General features: G+C 35.5%; 1 protein-coding gene across 12 annotated transcripts in view; it reads right to left on the reverse strand.

Moving 5' to 3' along the window:
• The window catches only part of TTC13 (tetratricopeptide repeat domain 13), a 131,796-nt gene that overhangs the window by 77,370 nt on the left and 30,055 nt on the right, over window positions 1-24,371 (reverse strand). For 9 of the 12 annotated variants that reach the window (XR_013179166.1, XM_077168303.1, XM_077168307.1 and 6 more), the window contains exons 5-11: window positions 16,607-16,672; window positions 14,960-15,052; window positions 11,937-12,053; window positions 10,853-10,963; window positions 5,188-5,270; window positions 2,986-3,127; window positions 2,532-2,706 (exon numbers count right to left, since the gene is read on the reverse strand). Coding sequence is in view for 11 of the 12 variants with exons in the window: in XM_077168303.1 (XP_077024418.1) it covers window positions 2,532-2,706; window positions 2,986-3,127; window positions 5,188-5,270; window positions 10,853-10,963; window positions 11,937-12,053; window positions 14,960-15,052; window positions 16,607-16,672 (787 nt within the window). In the remaining variant the exon portion in view is untranslated. The remainder of the gene's footprint in view (window positions 1-2,531; window positions 2,707-2,985; window positions 3,128-5,187; window positions 5,271-10,852; window positions 10,964-11,936; window positions 12,054-14,959; window positions 15,053-16,606; window positions 16,673-24,371) is intronic. The other 3 variants (XM_077168308.1, XM_077168310.1, XM_077168309.1) reach the window with 1 other exon arrangement.

Genomic DNA, 24,371 nt, shown 5'->3' on the forward strand with positions numbered 1-24,371 from the left:
TATCATCATATTGAAGGAGAACATGATTGAAAGGGGTTGTATAGACCTATGTATCCCACTGATTAATACTACAAATATAAATAAGTTCTTGCATGAACTACTGCAAAGGTATGAATCTTATACAAAGGGTGTATAATTACGGGATACAGGGGAAAATGCTACTGTATGCTATGGGCTATGTTTAATAGGAAAACATCAACAGTGCTGCAGCAATACCAGGGGTACATATAGGGAGAGGGACAGTGTTAGAGGGAGATTTGGATTTTCTATTTGGTGAGGGTGTGTTTATTGGCTATCTTTCTCTTGGGAACAATGAAATTATCTAAAATTGATGGACTTTTGACTTCGGATGTTATACGTGAGGCCCAGCAGATGGAGGAGGCTGAAAGATGCACTGACTGAGAAGTAGATTGGTGACAATAGTATATACGTATGACCGGACATTGTGCTGCTACAAAAAGGAAAGAAGTTATGAGGCATGTGTATGAACTTGTGGGACACTTGGTGAGACAAAGTAAGCCAGAAATAAAAGAGCAAATATCGTATGATCTCATTTGGAAAATCCTTATAAGATACCTGGGGCCTAGACTGTGAGCTCTTATAGAAGTCACACTTAGTTTAGTGTGATAATTGTTATTTCAAGATTTTCGAGGGGCTATTTAGATATGTAAAACCTGGTATTTAGAGATAAGAACAAAGCTGGTCAGATCAGGATTAAGGTAATTCAGAACACAGGGGTAAGGAAGACACTGCCTGTATTTGAGAACTTCACCTACTCATTTTTTTTTTTTTTGCATGGGCAGGCACCAGGTATTCACCTACTCTTTGAGAACAAAGGAAGAAAGGTTTATTTTGTCCAGAACCTATATTTTCAGTAGCACATAATCTAATTCAGCCTATCTGGATAGATCATTTAAACAATGTAAACACAGGGAGTCCAGAATAAGAATGAAAGCCTTTAATCCTGTATAGTTTAATGTAATGCCTGGATACATCCCAGAGTATATTAAGCACATAATCAAAAATTTTGGCAAAGTCCCTTGACAGATGAGAGAAACTATATGGAACTATTAAATTTTACCAGCAGAGAAACCCCAAATACTGTGTCAAACATGAGGGACACCCAAATCAATAGGCCAAGCCCTTGATCTAGAGCTTACTCTTATGAAGCTTATGTATGCAGCAGAGAAGCTTTGACTACTTATAGGTATGCCTAAGAGTCAGTCACCTCAGGAGGACCTCTTTTCATTGCTCAGATGTGGCTTCTCTCTCTCTAAAGCCCAATTCTGTAAGTGAAACCAGTGCTCTCCCCCTTATGTGGGACATGACATCCAGGGACAAAGTCTCCCTGGTGGCATGGGGGATGATCTCCAAGGATAAGTCTGGCCCTGGTACCGTGGGATCAACAATGCCATCCTGATCAAAAGGGGGAAAAGACCTGTAACAAATAAGGTATCAGTGGCAGAGAGAGTTCAAATAGAGTCAAGAGGCTACTCTGGAGGACATTCTTATGCAAACTTCAGTTAGACATTGCTACTATCATAACTTGCCACACCCCAACCAAAACCATTCCCGCCAATCCTTAAGAATATTCGGGCATTGTATAAGATTCTACAAAGGTTCCTTGCACTAGGGTAACTTTCCAGAAACCTACAACCTCCAGATGGGTCCCTGGACCAGATAAGTCTTGAAATGCAGAGGGGCCAGACTTTCCAGAACATCAACTAGTTCCATCCCCCTGGTCCATATTATCAACAGCCCCTTCCAACATAAAAATGTTAGAATGGCCATAGCCCAAATACCCCTAAAGAGTGAAAGATCAAAGGTGATGGTGGAGTCACACAGAGAAGGTTGGGGTTAACAAATGAGTATGAGTGCTGAATCAGTAAACTGATATTTCTTTTAGCCTCCAGTACCTTAACAGCAGCTAGACATAAAAACCTACAATTGTGGAATTGTAACCCATATCAAACTCTGAAATCTGTTCTATAACTAATTGTTGTGACGTATTTTGAAATGTATTGGTTTTTTGTGTATATGTTATTTTTCACAAAAAAAAAAAAAAAGAGAGAGAGAAGGAAGAGTATAACAGAAGATAGGATTTAACAAATGACTATAACTGCTAATCATTATATTGTTCTTTCTTTTAGTCTCCAGTGTCTGGGAATAGCTAGAAGAAAAAATAAAAAACCACGGAACTATAACCCATACCAAACTTCAAAATCTGTTGAATAACTACTTGTTAAAAGGTCCTTGGAAATTTATTGCTTTTTTGTATATAGGTTATTTTTCACAATTAAAAAAAAGAAAGTAAAAACATAGGAAGTGATAGAAAAAGCACTGGACTGGTCTTCAGAGGACATGGACTCTATCTAGTCCAGGCATCACGACAAATGAAGGGGTGGCTGTGGACAAGTTACCTAACCTCTTTGAGACTCAGTTGTCTAACACGGAATAGAAGAGAATCAAGTAATATGATTTCTACAGCTTCAAACATCAAAACTCAGTGGTTCTGTGATTTACTGACTTACCTCGGAGATACTTTACTTTAAGATACTCTGGACTAGCCTTCTGACCTGGGAGAGGATCATTTAGCATGACTTTAGTTTGTGCTTTTATCCCTTCATAAAACTGTCCCATTGCAACATGGCTGAGTCCTTTCATATACTGGCACACTTCATTATATGGCTCTAGCTGCAGACACCGCTGAGGCATTGAAGGAGGAAATGCTTTGTTAGTATCAATATAGTTTAAGAAAACTTCTAAACTCTATTCTTTTATCTGGAATTAGAAAAGTTTTCCTCCAGGTTAAATCAAATCAAATTCATACTCCATAAATTAGCCTATAAGACAAAGCAATGATTTGTTGTCCTTGTTAAAGTATAAACACTACTGTTGGCCCACTCTCTATTCATTTCACTAAAACCTTGTGGCAGAATAAACCAAGAACTCCAGTTACTGTGCTTCTCACCTGTAGATGCTTACCTTAAAGTTTTTAAGGGCTTCCTGTAAGCTGCCATGGTGATAAAGCATCATTCCCCGAAGCTGGAGGGTCTGTACATGATTCTGATTGAGCAACAGTGCCTTTTGAAAGCTCTCAGTGGCTGCTTCAAAATTGCCCAGTTCTCTAGGTATTTAATAATAGTTATGAACACAGTATAAACATAACAATAAACATATAGAGTAAGTCACGCATTAGAATTATGGTCAAGTATATGGAAAAGGTATTTTGACACAGGTGTCCCCTTTTTCACATTAACACTTTCCAGTATGCCATTGACATTCCACTTACTACTTCTAAATCTTACCAAGTTATAGGAACCAAACAGTTATTGAAACTGTTTGGAGAAAATTAATCTATTGATTTCCAAAGGCAAATTCTTATTCCAACCTCTTTCCCCACTTCCTAATAGTTTCAATCCCTGGAACACAGCGTGTAAATTTTATTTTTGGGATAGAAATATCCAAACTCCCCTTTAAAAAAAAGTATATAGATTATAATCATACAGAGTTTCATGATTATTAACCAAATTCATAGGTTTAAATCTGTATTTTTCTGTCAATGCAGTTATTTCTAGTAAATCATTATGCAATTTAAAATTCTGAAAAAAAGGTATATTTTAGAATCGTGATCATTCTGGAATGGAAAAGGTTGCTACTAACCAATTTTCCTTTACATATTAACATTTTTACAAAGAATTGAAGTGCCTTCAAAATGTCCTACAAGTTAATTTTCTATGAATAATGCATATTTTTAAAAATATAATATTTAAGAATATATAATATTGCTTGAAGTTAATGACATTTACTATTTACTATATATTTTCAAATTTATTTTCAATTTATATTATCAACAGTTGCAGAATAAATATCACTCCCTAAACCTAAAACAAAACCAAATATATGGTGATGGTTAGGTTCTGGTATCAACTTGGCTAGGTGATAGTGCCCAGTTGTCCAGTCAGGCAAGCACTGGCCTGACCGTGGCTGTAAGGATCCTTTGTGGTTGGTTGATACACGGGAAGGCTGATGTATTAAATCATCAGTCAGGTGATTGCATCTATGGTTGATCACATCTGTGAACAACTAAGACCTGTCTCCCACAATGAGATAATCCAATCAGTTGAAGGCTTTTAAGGAAGAAGAGCTACTCCATCACTGCTTCTTAAACCAGCGAGCCTCTCCTGTGGAGTTTGCCCAGACCCTTCATTAGAGCTGCCAACTTCACCACCTACCCTACGGATTTTGGACTCTTCCATTCCCATAGTTACATGAGACATCTTTATAAATCTCAAACTTACAGACTTCTCTTGTTGGTTCTGTTTCTCTAGAGAACTCTAACACATACATAACTATTTTCTCCTAATTACTATAAGAAAACTTCTCAAACTGTCACATCAGATAAATAATTAAGCTTCTGATCTGAACTTTCCACTAGTAAGGTACCTGCCGGAGTTCTGAAGGGAAATTCTAATATTTTCTCTTCTGTTTAGGTTCTGTATAATGGTACCTTTCACATTTTTCAGATGAGAAACCTGAAGTTATGAAAACACACCTGCTGAATGGCTAAGCCAGGACCAGAACAGTCTCACGACTCCTGAAACATGGGCTCCTTCTATTACACCGTGCCCTCTCCTTTGCCAGATGAGATCTTAAATGCAGTACTTTTAATGTAAAGTCAGAACAGCTTTACACGACAATGCACAGAGTCAGGAAGTCAGGTTCTTGCCACAGCTTCTCATTCCTGATAGTGATACACTATAATCATAACTTTCTTATTCCTTTTTTCTGGGACCATTGAAACAAACCATAGTGATGTGAGAAATAATATAAGGTATGGATTTAAAAAGCAGCAGCAGCAGCAGCACTATAACCCAATAGCTTATAACACTATTATTCAAAACAATAACCCTTAAAGGACAAACATTTTCTAGGTCAATATATACAAATCTGAAGTTTTCTTAGGAGACAACAGTATGCATCATGACATCCTCTGACACATGGTTCTTTCTATAACCCAAAGACAATTCCAGGACAAGTATACAAATGCCTATGCAATTTAGAATGATCATCTCCCATGGTTAAGAAATATAAGTTCTTTTTAGATATTCCTATCATTTGTGAGACTGTATTGTCTTCTCACTCTTTACCCTCCCCTCCTACACCAACCATTAATACTTAGCTTACCTATAGGCCTGGCCCAGACTTTTATATGCATCAATAAAGTCAACTTTCTGCTTCAAAGCCTCTTTGAAGGATTCAATAGCTTCCTGGAAAAGGCATACAGAAAATGATTCAATTTATATAACTGTTAGAACTGAGTTTCACTTAAATCACTAAAGGACTTAAATATATATTATACATGGTCTCTGACAGATATTTTTTAATAGGAAAACTTTAAAAAGAAAGAAAGAAAGAACCATAACCTATGAGTCAGGAGGATTTAATTTCAATATTAAATTGAAAAATAACAAAGCCTTAATTTTCCCCTTTCAAAATAGGAAAACAGCTTCTCATTACTTACTTCACTAGAACTTTGAATATTAATGGTCTGACCTTCTTATTCATCTTTCCTTAATTAATAAAGGCTCTAGGGAATAGAAATAAGCCTAGTAGCTGTCTGTAATGCCAACAGCTGTGTTTAATGTAAATGCTGTTATTTTATTAAAATTGAACCACTAAGAAAAACAAAAAAGCCAGTCCAACATGAAACTGTCTATGAAACAGGCAAAAAAAGCTCCTAGATTTGCCTTCTGAAGGATCAGATGATTTAACAGAAAAAGAAACAGGAAAACAAAATAAAACAAAGACTTTAAAGTTGGGGGCGATTGGGGTATTGCTTCTGATGGCATAACCCCAGGTCTATGGCTAAGGAAGTAGGAACTGCTGCTCAGGCACTCTTCTTCAGCCAGCCACCTTAGGAGATGTGTGGCGTCCTTTGCTACTGTGCAACTTTCTCTCTACCTATGAAAACCCTTAATAAAATGTACCATTTTGTTGAATAATACACATCCTAGTCTTAAACCATTTTTGAATGTACTCTTATGAGTTCATTATTTACCGTAATACAAAATTATGAAGACATTTCCTATGTTCCCTAGGGAAAAGACACATCTTACTAAATTAACTGCTACAGAGTATCAAGATCTCTCAAAGCTTTAATGAAAGAGATTTCACGTTAAAACTTCTGGGGTAGATAATTTCATACTGGATGAGAAAATTCAAAGGAGAAAACTACTAAAGATGTGCTATACTTTGCACATGGTAGGCACTCAATAAATATTTAATGACTCGGTAGGCAAAATAGTTTTGCTAAAACAGTACAGTCCTGATTCTTCTTAAAAAGGTCACCCATTCCCTGAATCTTCATTTTCTTTGGGAGGACCAGCAGGGCAAGAGAAGCTGGCTTTCAAACTCTTCAAAGACAAAAAATGGGGAAAACAACCTACTTAGTAATCTACTGAACAGCTATTGTTTGGTAGAAAGATGAGAATGAATACTTTCTAACATTTAAGGAACTTTTAGAAACACTCTTAAGTTCCCTGCTGTCATCTAATAGCCTTGATTTTTCAGGATTTATACAACTATATTCTTAATTCAACAAACATGTATTGAGCGCCTACTATGTGCTATGGACAGTGTGAGGTACAGGGGACACAAGATGAGTAAGTCATTATCTCTGTCCTCTAAGAACTCCGAGTCTAGTTATAAAGCCAATTATGCAATCAGGTTATTATAACAGAAATTAAGAACTATAGTAAGATATGAGTAAAAGTCTCTGGGAATAAAGAGAAAGGAACAACTAACTTAGCCTGGGGATATCAGAAAAGGCTTCACAGAGAAGTTACAACTGAGTTGAGTCCTAGAGAAAAAGGAATTCGCTAGGTAAAGAAACAGGGCATTTGAGACAGGGGAAATGGTACTGTGCAATGACCCGGAGTACTAGGGAAATGGAGGAAATTTTGGTGTGGCAGTAGATTAGGGTGCAGGGATGAGTGTGCAGGGCGGGGGACATGATGGGCAGCAGTGTGGCAAGCTGGGGCCAGAGAGCGGAGGACCTTTGGAGGCAGGCTGTGCAGTTGGGGCCTCATCTGCCAGCACTAAGAACTAGGAACCTGAAGCAGGCAAGCAACCACATGAATTTTATTTTTTAAAGATGACTGCTACTAGTGGCCCTAGAGAAGACAGAAAGGAGAAGAAAGAGAATGGAGACAGGAAGCCCAATTAGGAGGTTGCTGCAGTAATCTAGGCAAGAGATAAGAAAGCTCAAATTTAGACAGTGTCTCTGAGGAAAGAAGGGGCAAATCCAGGAGAGACATTTTTAAAGGCAAAATAAGGCAGAAAGTTGGTGGCCATCTGGGAACGAGAGGTAAGGGAAGAAAAAGGGTAGAAAGCTTTTAAGCTGAAGAGACTAGGAAGTCTGTGAGAGCATTAACTCAATATAGGGAAATACAAGAGAAAAAAAACAGCTGCAGGTTGGGATGGCAGGGTGGAAGGAAACAATGGATTTAGTTTGGAGCGAGTTAAAAGTTTGGAGTGTTTGTGGACAACTAGATGGAGATGCCCAGGAGGCATCTGCTGCTCACTCCACTTACAGCATGCTTGGACGCCACAGTTCTTCAAAGTCTGATTTCTCTTCAGCTTTTAAGAGTCTTTGGTTTCAGGGTTCCTGTCTAATCACTGCACAGCTCTCTACCTCATTCTGCCAAAGAGGGGACATAGCAGAATCAAGATTTTAAAGCCATTGGGAAAAAAATGAATCAATCTCTGAGCATATGAATGGGCTCTGAATTCACCTGCATTGCAAATGCAATCATCACCAATTTAAGTCATCATCTTTGACTACTGGGAAGTCAGCACTCAGGAGCTTTTCATTATAACTAAGAGAATAATCTCAGATAATTCTCAAAGACCATCCTAAACAGCTGAGAAAATATACACTTAGAATAAACAGTTTTTGAAATATCCCTACAACATAGGTAAAACAGATGGAACTCAATAAAAAACTTTTACTTGTTGGCTTTTCCTAAGAAAATCCAAAATTTCTGATATATCTACTGATTTGGACAGCTGTGAAGCTTGTAATGCAGTATTCCTAATATACTTCTAATTTATTGTATCAAAAAGTAAATAAGCAATCATACACTTAATTTTAAAACTGATGACTGGAGAGACAGCCTTTAGGATATAAAGATAGCGTAAACTCATTGGTCCATTTAATACTTTGTCTCCATAGTTAACAAGAGAAGTAGATATATCTGAACTAATTTTATTAATTTAATTAAGCCATTTCACCACTGACTCAGTTTCCAATCTGTGTAACTGGGACACCCTCTGCTCCTTCTATACTTCATGGGGATGCCGTTGGGATGAATGAGACAATACGTAAACACTCTGACCTCCTCGGACAGCAGATCTATAAAAATGCAAAGAAAAAGTTCCCATCTATTATACACGTTGATGCCATGTTTATGAGCATGGTAAAAAAGGATAAAGGACCAAATAATTTGGAAAGACTGGTCTGAGAGGTTGCTAACGCTCAGAAAATGAAAGCACCCATCTAGGTCCTCATCACATTCAGACTGAATTTTAGTCTTTGTCCGATTTGTAGTTAGCATCTCTGCTACAGCTCTTTTCTTAAAACTCTCATTTCCACATAATCCAAAGAGCCCTACCCATGTTCCTATACCTAGCTTTACAGATAAAGTTAAGAGTAAAATCATTTATTCACATTTGTTTATCTTTAAAAATATGTTTAAGTTCTTAATACTGATGGGTAGGGCTTTTTTTTTTTTTTAGATCTTTTCCTCCTCTGTGATATATTCAAAGGATAGACTGTGGTTTTTATTTATTTATTTATTTTAATTTATGGTGACTGTGAAAGAAGATGAGAAGAACAGAGGGCAGAGACAAAATAAATTGGAAAAGTTCATCTGGCAGCCACTGAAAGCACATTTTAAGAAACCTGCTCTCAAAGCCTCCAGCTGCCAGTTTGAATCCTGATGTGAGAGAGAGTTTTTATCAGAACTACTCTGCATTAACTTTCAAAAAGGATGTGAGGAGTATGAAACAGAGTTCACACAATTTTTTGTGTTTGGGTTTTAACGGAATGAGTTTTTTTTTTAAAGACTATATAACATTAAATTTTCACATGTAAACTAATCTGTAATAATTAATAGCTGATTCATGTTTGCAGTGTACGATGTACTTTTCACATACATTATTCTATTTAATTCTCACAATAACTTCAGGAGGCAGAGAGGAAAATCAACTCCAGTTTACGAAAGTAGAAGCAGAGGCTGAAAGAGTTTAAGTAACTCAGCCAGCAGTTCAGTTAATAAGGTTCGGAGATGGAGCTCAACCAAAGACCTTCCAACTCCAAACTGAAGGCTCTGTTTTTGAAATTCATTTATTTCACTAACACTTATTGAGCACCTACTATGTGACAGGCACTGTCCTTAACACTGACGAGTCACAACATGAAACAAACTCTCACTCTATCCCCCAAATATAAATATCTGTCAGATCCTTAAAGTCCTCAGAACTATTTTCAAAAATGAAATGAATGTTCTTCCAGCCAGATTACCCTTCCCTGCTATGTGCTACTGAAATTCTTGACAGCTTTCAAAGTTCTGGTCAAGTACAACCTTCTCTGTGAAGACTTTCTTGAACTTGCAGTCAGAAATTCACTGTTTTTCTTTTATGCTCACTGAATACATTATGCTTTTATATCATTCTGTCTTCAATTAGTTTCATTGCCCTATTCTAAAGAACCAACTACATGCCAGGCATTGTGAGAAACTGAGGACGCAAAAATGAAATACCCAGAGCTCCTGCTCTCAAGTTCTCGGCTGTCTGTGTCTCCCCCTTGCTCCTGGCACAACCTTAGTGCAGAGTAGGTTCTCAATACAACTAGAAAATGTTAAATAAAGTACCAGAATAGAAGAAAACTACATTTTTACTCCAAACTTTTAGTCAGTTGAAAAACTCTTTTCCTATAAGAGTTTTAGGAAGTTTTGTTAACTCTTCCTAACAGTTAGTCAGGACTCAAGTGTATTAATGTCCAGTCTCAGAAACATCTCCCAGCTTGTTCCTCCTTATCACCTCTAACTGACACCACCACCAATGTCTCCTGATCAGCTGGTCTGTCTCTAATTTCCTCATTCACCACACTGTCAGAATCAACTTCCTGGTCTGAACTTAAGTATTTTCCCCAAATCTAGATTTGACAGCTCCCCATGGGTCTATAAATTAAAGTAAAAATCCTTAGCAAGGCGCTCCAGACATTTTAGGACCTGCCTTCAACCAACCTTCTAGTCTCATCTCCCTTCAGCTCACACCTGACTATCTGCCACCCCATGAATTTCTCCGATTTCTGTGTAATCACTCATGCTTTCTTCTCTGCCTAGGTGTCTTTCTTCCCCTACCTCCCTATCTAATGTATTCAGCCTTCAAGGACGAGGACAAAATCTACTTATACTTTGAAACTGCTTCTAAATCCATAGTTAGAATTCTTCTTACAGAAGAATGTTTCCAAAGCATTTTGTTCATATTACTTTTAGTTTATTTATCATATGGTAAATTACATGCGGAGAAAGGCTTTATAAACTTCATATTTTATGAGTGTTAAGCGTTATCTCTCCCCCTTATTAACCTTTGTCCTCTCCCTTTCTGAAACTCCCTCCAAGTGCCTAGCAAATAGTAGGAGCTCAATAAATATGTTGATTGAAACTATTTTCTAAAATAAAACCAGACATTTGATAAGCCATTTTAAAATATGCCAAACTAAATTCTTCCCACCCACGAAAGAAAAGCAGAATTATATTTTACACATATTACACAACACTTTCACCTTCAAAAGTCCTCTGTGAAAGAAAGTTAAACCTTTGTATAGCATAGCTATAGGCTGATTTTTGTTCAGTTCTAAGGACTGCTGAAAGTCTTCATGGGCTGTTGCATAGTCCTACAAAAAGTAGAGTGGAAAAAAAAATAAAGCAGCATTCATTAGATATTTGGACATTTCTTACTTTTGACTGGTAGAAAAAAAAGAAGCCCAATTCATTCTGTGCCTTTCTTTGACTTTAAAGGAAACATTTCATAAATATTAGTTGACTGCTTATACTTCTTGTCAAAATGTTTGTTTTTCTCAGGAATTTGATGAAAAACTCACAAAGGCTTAATTTAAGCATTTCATCTCAGGTACAGAAAGAATATTATTTTAAATATTGTCAAGGTAAAAATCTGTTAGAATAAGTTTCCAACGGCACTAGCATTTATTATACTGAAAACTTTTAAAATAGTCATTCCATTAGATCAAACTTAAAATGTATTTTGCTCAGATTTTTGTTCCATTTTCTTTGTAACAGAACTTTTTTTATTAAAGTTACTGTAAACCCACAAAAATAGTTAAGGCAATCATAAAATAACACTGTGATGATAAAAGATAATCTTTTAAAATTCTAGGTCACTTACATAGAGAAACTACAATCTGAGTGCTGTGGTAGCCTGGATTATGGTTTTGGGGTTGTGACACCCCAAGAGATTTGAATTATATCCTAAATTTACTAATCACTATGTACATGCAAACCTGCTTCTCTATGATGATATCTGCAAGAAAGGTCGAAGTACAATCTGTGAACTAAATTTCTCTTCTTTTCTCTGCTTCTCTCTCTCTCTCTCTCTCTCTTTTTGACCCCAGTCCAGAATAAATTACTGTCAACAGCTCAAGCAAGAAAATATGTTCTTAGTACTTAATATTCCTCCCCCCTAGTTTAATTTCGGCTAAAGAAAATGTTGCCATAACCATCTTGCATTTCAAACATATTACTAAACAGACCCAAATCTAAATCTATCAAATAACAGCTTTCTGATATAGAAGGAAAAGTGAAATCCTTATCATCGTGAAATGAAATGTTTTAAAGATCAAAATAACTCACCTCTGAAATGAAATAGAGGGTCCCCCGATGTCTGTAGAGCCGTGCTGAGGGCTGAAGCTGAATAGCTTTAGTGAGGTCATTCACTGCTTCATTGATACGTCCCAGAGGGGACAGAATCTATAAATCCAAAACATGTGGTTAGGGAGAGAAACTCTTAATAATCAACCTTAAAACTGCCAGTGCTTTTAATTTTTCAATTCTACCTCACCATACTCCACTTACAAAATTATTCCCTTGGCACTGAGGTTCAAAGTAAACAGATTAAGGTACCATTAATCTTCTTTGCCCAGTCAAGGATAAGACTGATGAACTCTGACTATAGTAATTGCCTTGTCATTGCTTCATGTTCTGAGTTAGAACAGATGCTACATTTCTTGATATGTCAACATTTTTTTCTTGACCTATAAATTGCTTTCAAAAGTCTAAAAAAAATCAAAATGCGGCATATATATATACAGAACTAAACAAAATTAATTGTTAAAATTAATATGAAAGATAACTTCGAACCATTAAAACAAATTGTTGGGACTGCACGGGGTGGTTCAGTGGTAGAAGGCTTGTCTTCCATGTGGGAGAGCTGGGTTCAATTCCTGGACCATGCACCCAAAAAATAAAAAAAAATTAAAAGATAAAACAAATTGTTGGACTTCAATTAGAATTCATGATCTTTAGCTATATACTCTATGGTAGTAAGTGCTGACTGACAACTTCTAAGTTTCCAGGTGTTTTGTAAGTCTTTTGTATTAACAACTCTTAACTCATCAATCATAACTGGAAAATATCTGCAAGTCTGTTTGGAAAATCTCTTTTTATCCAGCAAACAGTTATGTTCAGTCAATATAATAATACAGAAGGTAGTTCAGAATGCACAAGTAAACCAAAAAGTTATGAAAATTCAAAACAGTTATCAATATTAATGCAATCAAGCCTAAGTACTTTAAACTGAACAAAAGTCCTTAAATAAGCGTTTAGAATGCTCTTATAATGTAGATTATTTCAATAACTGGTTTCCTACTCTGCAGGAGCTTAAAGTCAATGAAGAGAGGGAGGATGCAGACAGGTACCTCATCAGCGGCAAGAAGGATGGCTCAAAAAGAGGAAAGCGGCAGAATGACTATAAAAAAGTATATGTGCAAATTTAAAAAGCATAGTGATCTGGGGTGGTATTTTGAAAAAACAAAACATCTCTATTAGTTTAGTAACCTGTAGGCACATAAGTGAGTTAGCACAACCTAGCACAACCAGGACAATGACCCGAGTTCCTAAAAAAGGTAAATTATATTCATTAAACGTAGCTGTTTTCAGAAAGCATGAAATTGAAAGATTTCTCATTAAATACTTGCTGACATATATAAATGGAATGTCATAATTTAGCTGGAAAAGCCACTGTGTATTGACACTATTGCCCACTAACACCAGAAAAGGGAAATATTACATACATTTTTAAAATACTTGACATTTATTTTACTGGTTATGTGAAAGTTACTTTTGAATATCATTTTACAGTTAGTTTTTTGTTAGATATCCACAATTTTAAAACCTGCTAAATAAGTCTGTAAGTCTTATTTCTAAGTATACTTAATAAGATTCATGCTTTATCATAACATTTTTTAACCTTTTTTTTTCTGGCATGGGCAGGCCCCAAGAATAGAACCCAGATCTCCGGCATGGCAGGCAAGAATTCTACCAGTGAGCCACCATTGCACTGCCATATCATAACATTATAACATAACATCAGACTAATGGAGGGAAAGGGATCAGTATTTCCTCCCAGGAACAATGATCATCAAATTAGCCACCAATACTCTTGCATAGTAATTAAAAATAAAAATTATAATCACTTAATACCTAGTAATTACAATCCAAAATAGACACGAAATAATGAATTAGATCATTAATCAAGAAAGAATTTTATTCAAAAACCAAATCTCGAACAAAACATAAAATTTACTTTAAGAAAACGAACTATAACTTAGGACACCATAATTTTGAGAACCAAAATATTATGAATACTACGAATAGTTTAAAAATGATGAAACACTTTGGTCTTCCTTTATTCTCTGAAAGAGAAAAAAAGTGTCATGTTTTCTTTAGTCCAACTATGAAATCACACGTATCAGATGATAAAAGTTATGCTTTATTCAGACTGAACATACTAACATAAATCCTAAAACATGTAGTGAAATAAATACAACATGAAACATGAGTAGTTTACTATTATTTTATGAAAATGGTAAAACACACATTCAATTAAAAAATCATTAAAAGGGGTGCCTTGGCACACACTCTCGTCTCTATTCTGAACATCCTTCTCAATATTGTCTCCCCAAGAAATGGGATTTTATCCAGCTGTGGTATCTGGTATTTATCTCCTCAGTCAGACCGTCATCAAACACTCCCCACACTTCCCCCCACTAACCCCCACCAACCTCTTGCCAAACTCAGCAGGCTGCACAGCTGTGCCTCTTCCATTCCTTAAGAAGCACCTCTTCTTAGTCTCTATTCTCACAAAATTACACGTATTATAGCCACATTTTATCTCTCAGTCTCTACCTTGAGATATAAGTTCCCTAAAGGTACGGTTATAATTATTCTTATCGGAACTGTGTATCTGCATACACAGGCATATCTCACAAGAATTATACACACAAACACACGCATACCAGTGGAATGATTCCAAAAGCTACAAATTTCATTTTGATCAAACTGTCATATTAGTTTTGCTGAAGTAAGCCATATATAAAGTAAATATCATGTGATATATTTTTCAATGAACATTGATAGAAATATATGTTGTAATCGCTTATTTTATTATTAATACTATTACTGTAAGTCAAATCAGGAATATTGGTGGGTCCAAAGTTTTCTAGTAACTGCAACTATGTTTAAAGGCTTTAAGTACCTATGTAGGAAAACACAATGATACAAGAGAGATTTACAAGTGATAAAGCAATAGGAGAAAAAAAAAATCTCAGCGTCAACTAATCCAATAATAACAGAGGGAAAAAGAAAACCACACTCACTTCCGCTCGCTGCTCAAATACCTCTGGACGATCTGGTTCCAAGGTAATTACTCGGCTCAATTCGAACAGAGCAAGCTCAGCATTCTTAATGTCCTTAAAAAGGCATTAGCTTAGTATAAGACATACCAGAACTCAAAACCAGGTTGAAAAGATTTTCTGAAAAATCTAGTGACTTAGTAATGATATAACCAACTGTCTAGAAGTAAATATGAACTTAGCTTCCACACAAAAGGTCTTCTTCCAAATTAAATAAATTATGATATTATAATTATTTAACTCACTCAAGTCTACCTACCCATCAATAGCACCTTAGACCTGGCTGCTTATCACAGATTTCACAGATGGTATTGAAAAATATATTTTCTAAATGAAACCTATTTAAATACTGAATCAGCAAGTGGCTATGTGGCTATCAGTAAAATGATACTGACCAGAGCCAAGGGGTAAGAGAAAGGGGCCAAATCAGTGTTAATGAAAAGACACAAGCCTATCTACAATACACCTACACCTTAAGAAATTTAGATAAATTCTCTAAGTTAGCTATAATGAGCACATTACTTTTTTCTTAGTTTTTTCTTTTTTGCTTTTAGCACATTACTTTTATATTAAAAATATATCTTAAAATGTAAGTGTAACTTTGTTTAAAGACAAACAAATTTCATGTCAAGATATAAAATTAAAAGCAATCAGAATTAAGAAAAAGCAGTTTAGCTTTAAATGCTAACAGAGCAACTTCAACCTTGGCCATTTATTCACTTTCCGGAAACAATACTGTTTCCTTCCTAAACCTCCTCTATCATTCTCAATTGGGAATTCTTTCTTAGTACTCTATATCAGATTATCAAATTCAGGCCTAAGTATGTATACAAATATTATATAAAAGTTTTTCCACATAAAACATTTTTAATTAGCAAAAAATTCAAAAGTGATGTTTCTCAAAGCATAATTTCATTGAATATTTTTAGAATACAATAAGACAATGGAGAAAGGTTTTTTGCACAATGTTCCAGATGGAAAATTTGGAGAAGTGAATCTTAGATTTTCATTATTTGTTATATAATCTCAGGAAAGTCTTAATATTTATGCCCCAGTGCCTTTATTTATATAAAATATACTTCTTATAAACTTCCTCCTGCCTTACTTAGAGAAATAGGGGAATACTTGGTTGTAATAATTTAATAGTACAAAGATATTACACCTGAGAAAATTATATAATAATAAATAAAATAAGTTTTATGTGTTAAAAAAACAACAAACTTTTGTTCTTTTACTCAACCTTTAAAAATTGTGAAAAATCTAAGTCCTACTCCAAGGATCAATGCCCAGTCTCTACTATCAACAATGAATTTTTCTGAGGAATACACTCAAGGTCTTATATTTTTCTTGGTCTATGTCCAGTTTATCAAGAAATAAAGTTTAGGCTAGCTAAGGCTGTCCTTTGCCACACAGAAAGTATGGCAGAATTCAAGGCAGAAATCCCAAATCTACCACTTACTTGCCCTTTGACCTTGAGTAAATCATTCTAGTGTCATTTTCTCATCTATAAAACTGGAAAGAGCTCAACGAACAGTAAGTAGTTCTATCTGAACCCTGGTCTATGTCAGGTAAGGGAGACACTATGGTAATTGTTAACTATTACATACTCACATGAAGCCCCTTCTTTCCATAGGCTATCCCTCGGCCATAAATTGCACTAACCAGATCAGGCTCCTCCTAGTCAGACCAAAATAGAAAAATGTCAAAAACTATAAAAACAAAACAAAACAAAAAAAGTCAATTTCTGCTTAAAGCATGTTAATGCCACAGTGAAAAGCTCTACTTTTTATGCTACTACCACTCGTAAAGCAATCCAGGCAGCCCCAACCTATAATGTATGAATCTGCAAAGCTCATTTGAATGAGAATGTAATAGGAGTTTTGCATCAGAAAAAAATAATAAAAGAAATAGAAAAGAAGGGAACCAATATTACTCTAAAATCACTACACATCAGGCACTGTGCTGGTTTTTTTCACGTAGTTATCCTATTTAATTTAACTCTCTCCACAACTCTGACTTGGTAGCATTCAGTCATATTTTACAGAAAGAATACGGAGGCTCAGAAAGGTAAACAGATTTCAGTCAAGCCTTGGATAATAACCCTTACTGGTTTCCTTTCAAATATCCACAAAATAATCTGAAAAGGAAAGAATTCCTCAGTGCCATCACAACAAGGAACAAGAAATGGGGTCTGTTCCACAATCTGTGGATTGATACAATCCCTTACACTAATGGGTTAGAACTAAAAGATCTTCTCTGAAACCTGCCTCCTTGCTCTCTCCCATTACTTTGCAACCCAGATGGACTAGATGAAACACTTATCAGGTCCAAGGACAAGAGTATTTGCTGGCTCTGGTCATCAAGTGCATACACACTACACATGCTAGCAGCATGAACTGTCCTATTTGTTGTCCGCTTACATTTAACCTCTATAATTTTCACCTCTTCTTTTAATCTTTCACTCTCTACCTTTAAGGAAGAAGAGTAAACAGCCTCTGGCTAAAAGGTCCTGGGTGAAACTTGACATTGCTAAAGCACTGGACAGAACTACAACAAACTAGGCACTTTCTAGCCTCATCAACTGTTCAGTTTCAAGTGTGAGACAGCTTATCTGCCAGTACTGTAGAAAAAGAGCACACCAACTTCAATGAGTAAATGGGAATAAATAGAGGGGATGATATTATACATTTGGCTTTAAAAGGCTACTTTAAATAGATTGAGGTGCATTTACATTGAGGGGCAAACTTGTACATCATTGACCACAACTCAGCCAGCAGACTGCTTGGCTTACACAGTGTGTTAAAAATTGGAAAAATTCTTCCCGGTGCCTACCCAGGCAAATAAATAAATATTTAATTTTTATTTAAAAATAAATATTTAATTTTATTTAAAAATAATTTTTTTTAAAATAAAAAAATCAGAAAAATCCACAAAAAAATTCCAAATTTCCAGCTTCTTTTGGATCATCAAAAGCTCCAACAACAATAGGCCCGTTTTGGTATGTTCACATGGCAAAAAACATACACACACTAGAGCTAAAGAATGGCTGCCCTTTTAGATGGGGTGTATATTTGCCAATTTACCACAGGCCTCACCCAGCTCTACTATCCCATCAATTCACTTTGCTCATTTAAGTATCTCCCTAGCTCCCACCTTTTTGGATTTGTGATTTATAACATATATAGCTGCTGTGAAAGGATGCTCATGGTATTTCCTAGGTGGAAAAAAGTGTGAGTTACAGAACTAGAGAGGTATAGTGGCTACACACTATAAATAACTTTTACATATGATTGTGCATCAGTTTACGCACAGAAAAAAATATCTTCAAAGAATGAAGAGATTACTGGATATGTCCTCACTCTGTTCAACAACTTGTTATATTTCTTTTTATTTTAAAAACCAATATGTATATGTTTATAATTAGGAAAAAAAGGCATTTTAAGACATATATCTCCATAGAAAATGGTGGTAGAATGTTTGCCTTCCATGTGGGAGACCAAGGTTCGATTCCCAGACCATGCAACAACAACAACAAAAAGATAGAAAATGAAGACTGTCACAGAAAAGAAAGTAAAGGACACCCTGTAGTCGTGCCACCCAAAGATGACCACTTGAAACATTTAAATGCTCTTCCTGCATTAAAGAAGGGCAGAGTAGGTAATTTATAAGTAAGGGAAATTCAGTATAGAGAGGGGGGAGTGCAGGGGTTAGAAGTTACTTATTGAGAAATTAAAATAGAACAAAGTCAAGAGAACAGAACCTTTGGTCAGGCAGGTACAGGAGATGGTGAACTAACATATCTTTTGTGATGACATTCTGAAGTGAGACCAAAACTTACTCAGAGATTTAAGCCTCAAAACACACTATCCAGGCAGCTTTTCCCCTAAAACGGAGGAAAAGTTTATACCAAATGACTAAGTGGTGAATTAGAAAATGGGTATATTTCAATAAATAGCTATTATTATATGTGACTAGCTTCCCCATACACTCAGCTGCCAGAGCCAGCCATTTAGGAAGTTGTTCTCGTGTCCCTAACCAATACATTTACTCCCTGAGTCCTGACAATTCTACCTCCTTAATATATCTAATACTATTCCTTCTGTACTATTAGTCACTGCCTTGTTTTAAGCCCCTCACCTAGGCTACTGCTATTGCTTTAGCCATTTTCTTATTTCTTCCAACTCTAATCTCCAGATCCACACCTCAAATAATCTAACTGTAAAGCCTGATCATGTTATTTCCATAACTGAAATTATTCAATGGTGCCCCAAGACATACAACAGTGACAGTCAAACTTTTTTTACTCCAACTGGTAGTAAGAAATACATTTTATATTGCACCCAGCACATTATACATTTCTGCATACTAATCAGTTTCCTGCCTTATTGTTCTTCTACTCCCACATTCATATCTTATACTCTAGAAGCCATAACTATTTAATAGTTCTCCAGATAAGCTCTCCCAAGTTCAGTACCTGAAACACCCATAGATTGCCTCTGTGCTCCCAAAACTCCTTCTATCTTTAAGTCTCAGCTCAAACACTACTACTTCTCTGACTCCTTCCAAACTTTCCTAGAAAATAAGGATGCTCCTTCTCCTTTGATCCCACTGTACAGACTATAGTAATCTGTTCAACAAATATTTATTCATGGCTAACCATTAGTTATGTACAGTCCATGTGCTAGGAATTCCATGGTAAGCAAAAACCAATAGGGAAGACAAAAAATTGTTGCCTTCTTAGAGTATATCCAAAGAATCACAAATTTGAATGCAAAATGACATCTTCAGTAAGTGCTCGAGTAGTAAACAGTGCTTTTAGAAAATGCATACAGACCTGGAGAAGATTAGAAATGCTTCCCTAAGGAAGCAATAACTGAACTGAGATCTATAGAAAGCGGGGGGGGGGGGGGGGCACAAAGAACCCAAGTCTGGGATGGAACAGACTGTGCAAAGGCTCAAAGGGAAGCAGGGAACATGGCATTTATTCCAAGATAAGGCTAGAGTGGTCGGGAGGGACCATATTACGGATTTGCATCTGTAGATCTAAAAGCAACAGGAAAGTTTACAAGCATTTGAAAGTGCACACTTTGGATATGGATAATGTGAGTGTATAGGTACACGTGTAGAGGGTGTGACATGAATATGGAAGAATGGATTGGGAGTAAAAGTGTGAGGAAATAAGATGGGAAAATACCATCAGTCATCTGACAGATGAGGGTGGCTTAGTCAGTGGTTTGAACAAAGCTGGAAAGGAGAAAACAGACTTGGGAGATATCTACGATGTTTACAGATAGAGGTTAGTGATGACATAAGTAGCAAACAGATATACAGAGAATGTAGGCTTGTATAATTGAATGGAAATGGGCTTATCTAATCGATGGATAATGCTAGAAAGTGAAAAGGGGTTCTTTTCTGTTACGGTTTGGTGTGTGTATGTGTATAGAGGGAACAAGGGAGAATATGAGATCAATCTGGAAGCCTTTCAGTTGAAGATACCTTTCAGACAACTAAGTGGATATAATTCTGATTAAATTAATTATCTTATATCATTATTTTGCATTTACATGTTTGTCATTTGTAGTGAATTCAAAGCTGAGGATTTGGAGTTGACCAAGAAACAGATTTGACACTAGATGGCAGCAACCTCTAAACTTGAACAGATTTGCTGTCAGAGGAAGGGACTCAGGGTGGGGACTTTCTAGAGGTCAAGTACAGGAAGAAGCCATCAGAGGGGAAGCAGGACGAGCTGAAAACTTGCAAACTACTGGAGACCACAGAAAGGAAAAGGAGTCAGCACAACAGGGAGTCTCTGGGCCAACAGGGCTGAAGGCCTTATAAGTACAAGGCTTTATCAGTGGAGAGCAGATGATGGGCAAGAATGTAAAGCAGGTTAACTGAACAGCTGAAAGTTGCTTACTTAGGCTGTTTTTTTCAGTTAGATATATAAGAATTTGAGTTTGATGCCAGCAGGTTTTTCAAATGGACCCAGGCTCTGTGAAGTAAACACACTACACTGAGGCCATCTTTGACTCATTTCTCTAATACCACGGGGCATCCTTGAGGCAGGGATCGTGTCTTTTCATCTTTCTGTTCATGGCAACTAGCACAGGGCCTGGCACATAAGTAGTCTTAATTCATGGCTGTTATTTAACAACAAACACTGATATTAGGTAGTTAAGAAAATCTCAAGGAATATTAAAGACTATCAGATCAAAGTCAGCTCTGCTGGTCTCACAAGCCCTGGGCTTGTTCTCACAGGGAAAGCAAGCAGGACGACATGGTTAGAAACTCGGGGGTGCAGTTTTCCGACTGATATGCCATGGTGAAAGAGTTATAACAGTGGGCCACTTGTTATTCACAGGCATAAAAATGTTAGAGCAATAAAAAATTTTAAACTTTTAAAACAACAGCCTCTCAAAAGTTGGTAACAGTTGAGAAATATTTAAACACTTGTTGAAGTACTTAAACACCAAAAACTTCCTGAATTCAGTAACTATTATTATTTTGGCACCTGGGATTGCATGAGAGGGCCACACTGCCCAACAGTGTCTCCCAGAGCCCCACCTTGAATACTCCTCAGGAGCCTGACTGTCACTTTTCAGCAGTGAATTAGTTAATGTGTACATCTGAAAATAAATTTTATTTAATTTACACTTTAGAATTTCTAACATAAACAGATGAATAATTATTGTGAATGTATCATGTAGTTAAGTAATTTAAATAAATCATTACTTTTCTTGAACTGCCACCATCTTTTTCTTTTAAATCTATCATTCACTTTGGATGTCAATAATAAATCAAAAGTCTTTATGGAAGGTCATAATTATTGCTTATTTTTTCAAATAACAAACGTTATTTCTAACTGTATAACATTTACATAAGTTTTTTTGAATTTTAATTGAATTAAATGAAAACTAATATTCTAAACTTCCAATTTTACCTTATGCAAATGCAAATAATGATATAATAAAATAGTTACCTTAATGGAGTTATATCCACTTAATGTCTCAATTCTCAAAAAAATCTATCTTCTGAGTCCATAAAGGTCTCAAACATTATCCTCATCACATTACTTACATATTGACTTTTATTTTTTATTGATATTTATTTTTTCTACCACAAGGCTAGCTTTTTGATGAAAGCTGAAAAGTCATCAGATTTGAAGATAAACACACAAGTTGAAAAAGGTCACTATCTGAGCAATAAAATGAGGATTATATATTAGCCTAATTCTCTCATTCACATAGGAAAGCTATTAAATGAAGCGAGGATTCCAAACCATACAGATACACATACATACTTAAATAAAGGGTATTTTAAAAATCATATGCAGAGGAACATTTTATATTTGGTCAGCCAGTGTAAACTAAGAAACAAATCTTATATAAATTCAGTTAGACAGGAAGCAGACAACAATCAGATGAACCAGGCCACACAATTAACAACAAAGGTCAAATTGCTTCACAAAATTGTTGAACCACTTATGTTACCCAGCCCTGCATAGAGACCAAAGCAGCATAGAAATAAAGAAAAGATCCCACTTTTCAATAACACTATTATCAGATGCACTGAGATCATGTGGAAGTGACATAACGGAACTGACATCAGACAGTACTAATTTGTAAGCTTTTAAAATCAAGAGTTTTCAATTCAAATTGACAGATCGTTAAACCTTGAAACTGTGCCACGTTAGAAACCCTGATGCCTCAGGAGCATTTTCCTTTCTGTATCAAAGCAACAAACAAATCACTGGAGATAAATATTCAAAAGAACCTTTGAAATATATAAGATTATATATGTCACAAATTTATACCCTGATAGTATAGCTACAACAACAGGAAGGCATAAAAGCTTGACATCAAGTCATTCTGGAATTTAGCCCTCAGATGTAGATCCAAATTTCACATTAGTAATGCTACCAAATGGTGAAGATAATAAAATCCACACCTCCATGGTGCCATTTGTTTTCAGCTTCACGTGAATGGAATCAGACACTATGTTCTGATGTCTCATACTGCGCCAATTTGGCTGTCTAAAAGAAAAATTTTGTCAAGAGTTACTAAACTTAAGGAAACTGAAAATTTTGTGTGTAAACAGTAACCACTTCACAGAGCTGTTGAAGGATATTTATTGGCTTAAAAATACAGACTTTCTGAACACTTGGAAGGTCCTGTAAGGAACAGGTGAAAATACATTAATACGTACTGACAAAATGATGCTCTGGTGATACTGAGTTATTTGAAGAATAAAAAGTAGATGTTTGTATGTCAAGAATATGTGTATGTTTGTATGTTAAGTTTTTACAATAAAAACATTAAAATAAAATAAAAAGATAAAAAGAAAAAGTAGAGCAGTATGACTTTTCTTTAAATCTACAACTTCTCTTAAAAAAAAAAGTAATACAGCAACAACCATGAATATTTAAGGAAAAGCTTCCTCACTATTCTGGAATACTGGATATGAAGATGAGCCATTGACACAAAAGTCTAATTCATTGCTGCAAAAAATTTTAACGTGGTATTTGTCATAAAAGAAAAGGAAGAACAATTAAATTTAAAGGATGAGCACATCATTAAAATACAATTTAAAGAGGTTCATGGTGAGAAAAGAATTTTGTCAATTGAAAAAGAAGTAATAATTCTTCAGCACCTAGATCTACATATGCAATTTCTTAACATTGGCTGTTAAAAATCTGAAGAAATCATGTGGTTATGCAAGCTTTTTTGTGTAGACTACTTTTACAGATTCTGTACATATGCTGGTTGTTATTTTGTTAACACAATCTTCTATATAAGCTATTTTTAATTTAATCAAACACTTAAATTTGTAGTTCTGTAAGAACCAAAGTTTAAAATATCTTCTGACTCCCTCTAGTACAGTAAGGAATTTAGTGTTTTATTTCCCTTGGCCTTTTTCCACTTTTCCATATTTGTTAATTTATTGTTAATCTTATAAATCTATGTTAGTAATAGTTTGTGCATTTTAATTAATATTTGAAACCAAAAAAAAAAAAGAATTTGAAGAAATCAACTAAACTAACTCAAACAATTGTGTATAGCAATTTCAAACAACAAACCTAATAAAGAAAATACTGCCCAGTGGAGTAGAATCCAGTTTCTGATTAAATTTTTTAAAAAGATTTTTACATTTAATATCAAATCTTTGCTACACCATAGTTGTAATGCAAAACAAATGTGACAAAATTTCACCAAGCTCTATACTGATGCCTCCAAATATGCTCCTGTTTACCTCAGTGTGCCATACAAATCTGATTTTCCATATGTCCCATGATATGAAAAGGGTTAGGAAGCACCCAAGTAAAGGGTAAGAAGAAAGAAATCACCAAGGAAAAGCACCAATAGGAAAATAGCATTTT

The sequence above is a fragment of the Tamandua tetradactyla genome, chromosome 7, assembly GCF_023851605.1.
Source record: "Tamandua tetradactyla isolate mTamTet1 chromosome 7, mTamTet1.pri, whole genome shotgun sequence".
In the NCBI taxonomy this organism is placed as follows: Eukaryota; Metazoa; Chordata; class Mammalia; order Pilosa; family Myrmecophagidae; genus Tamandua; species Tamandua tetradactyla.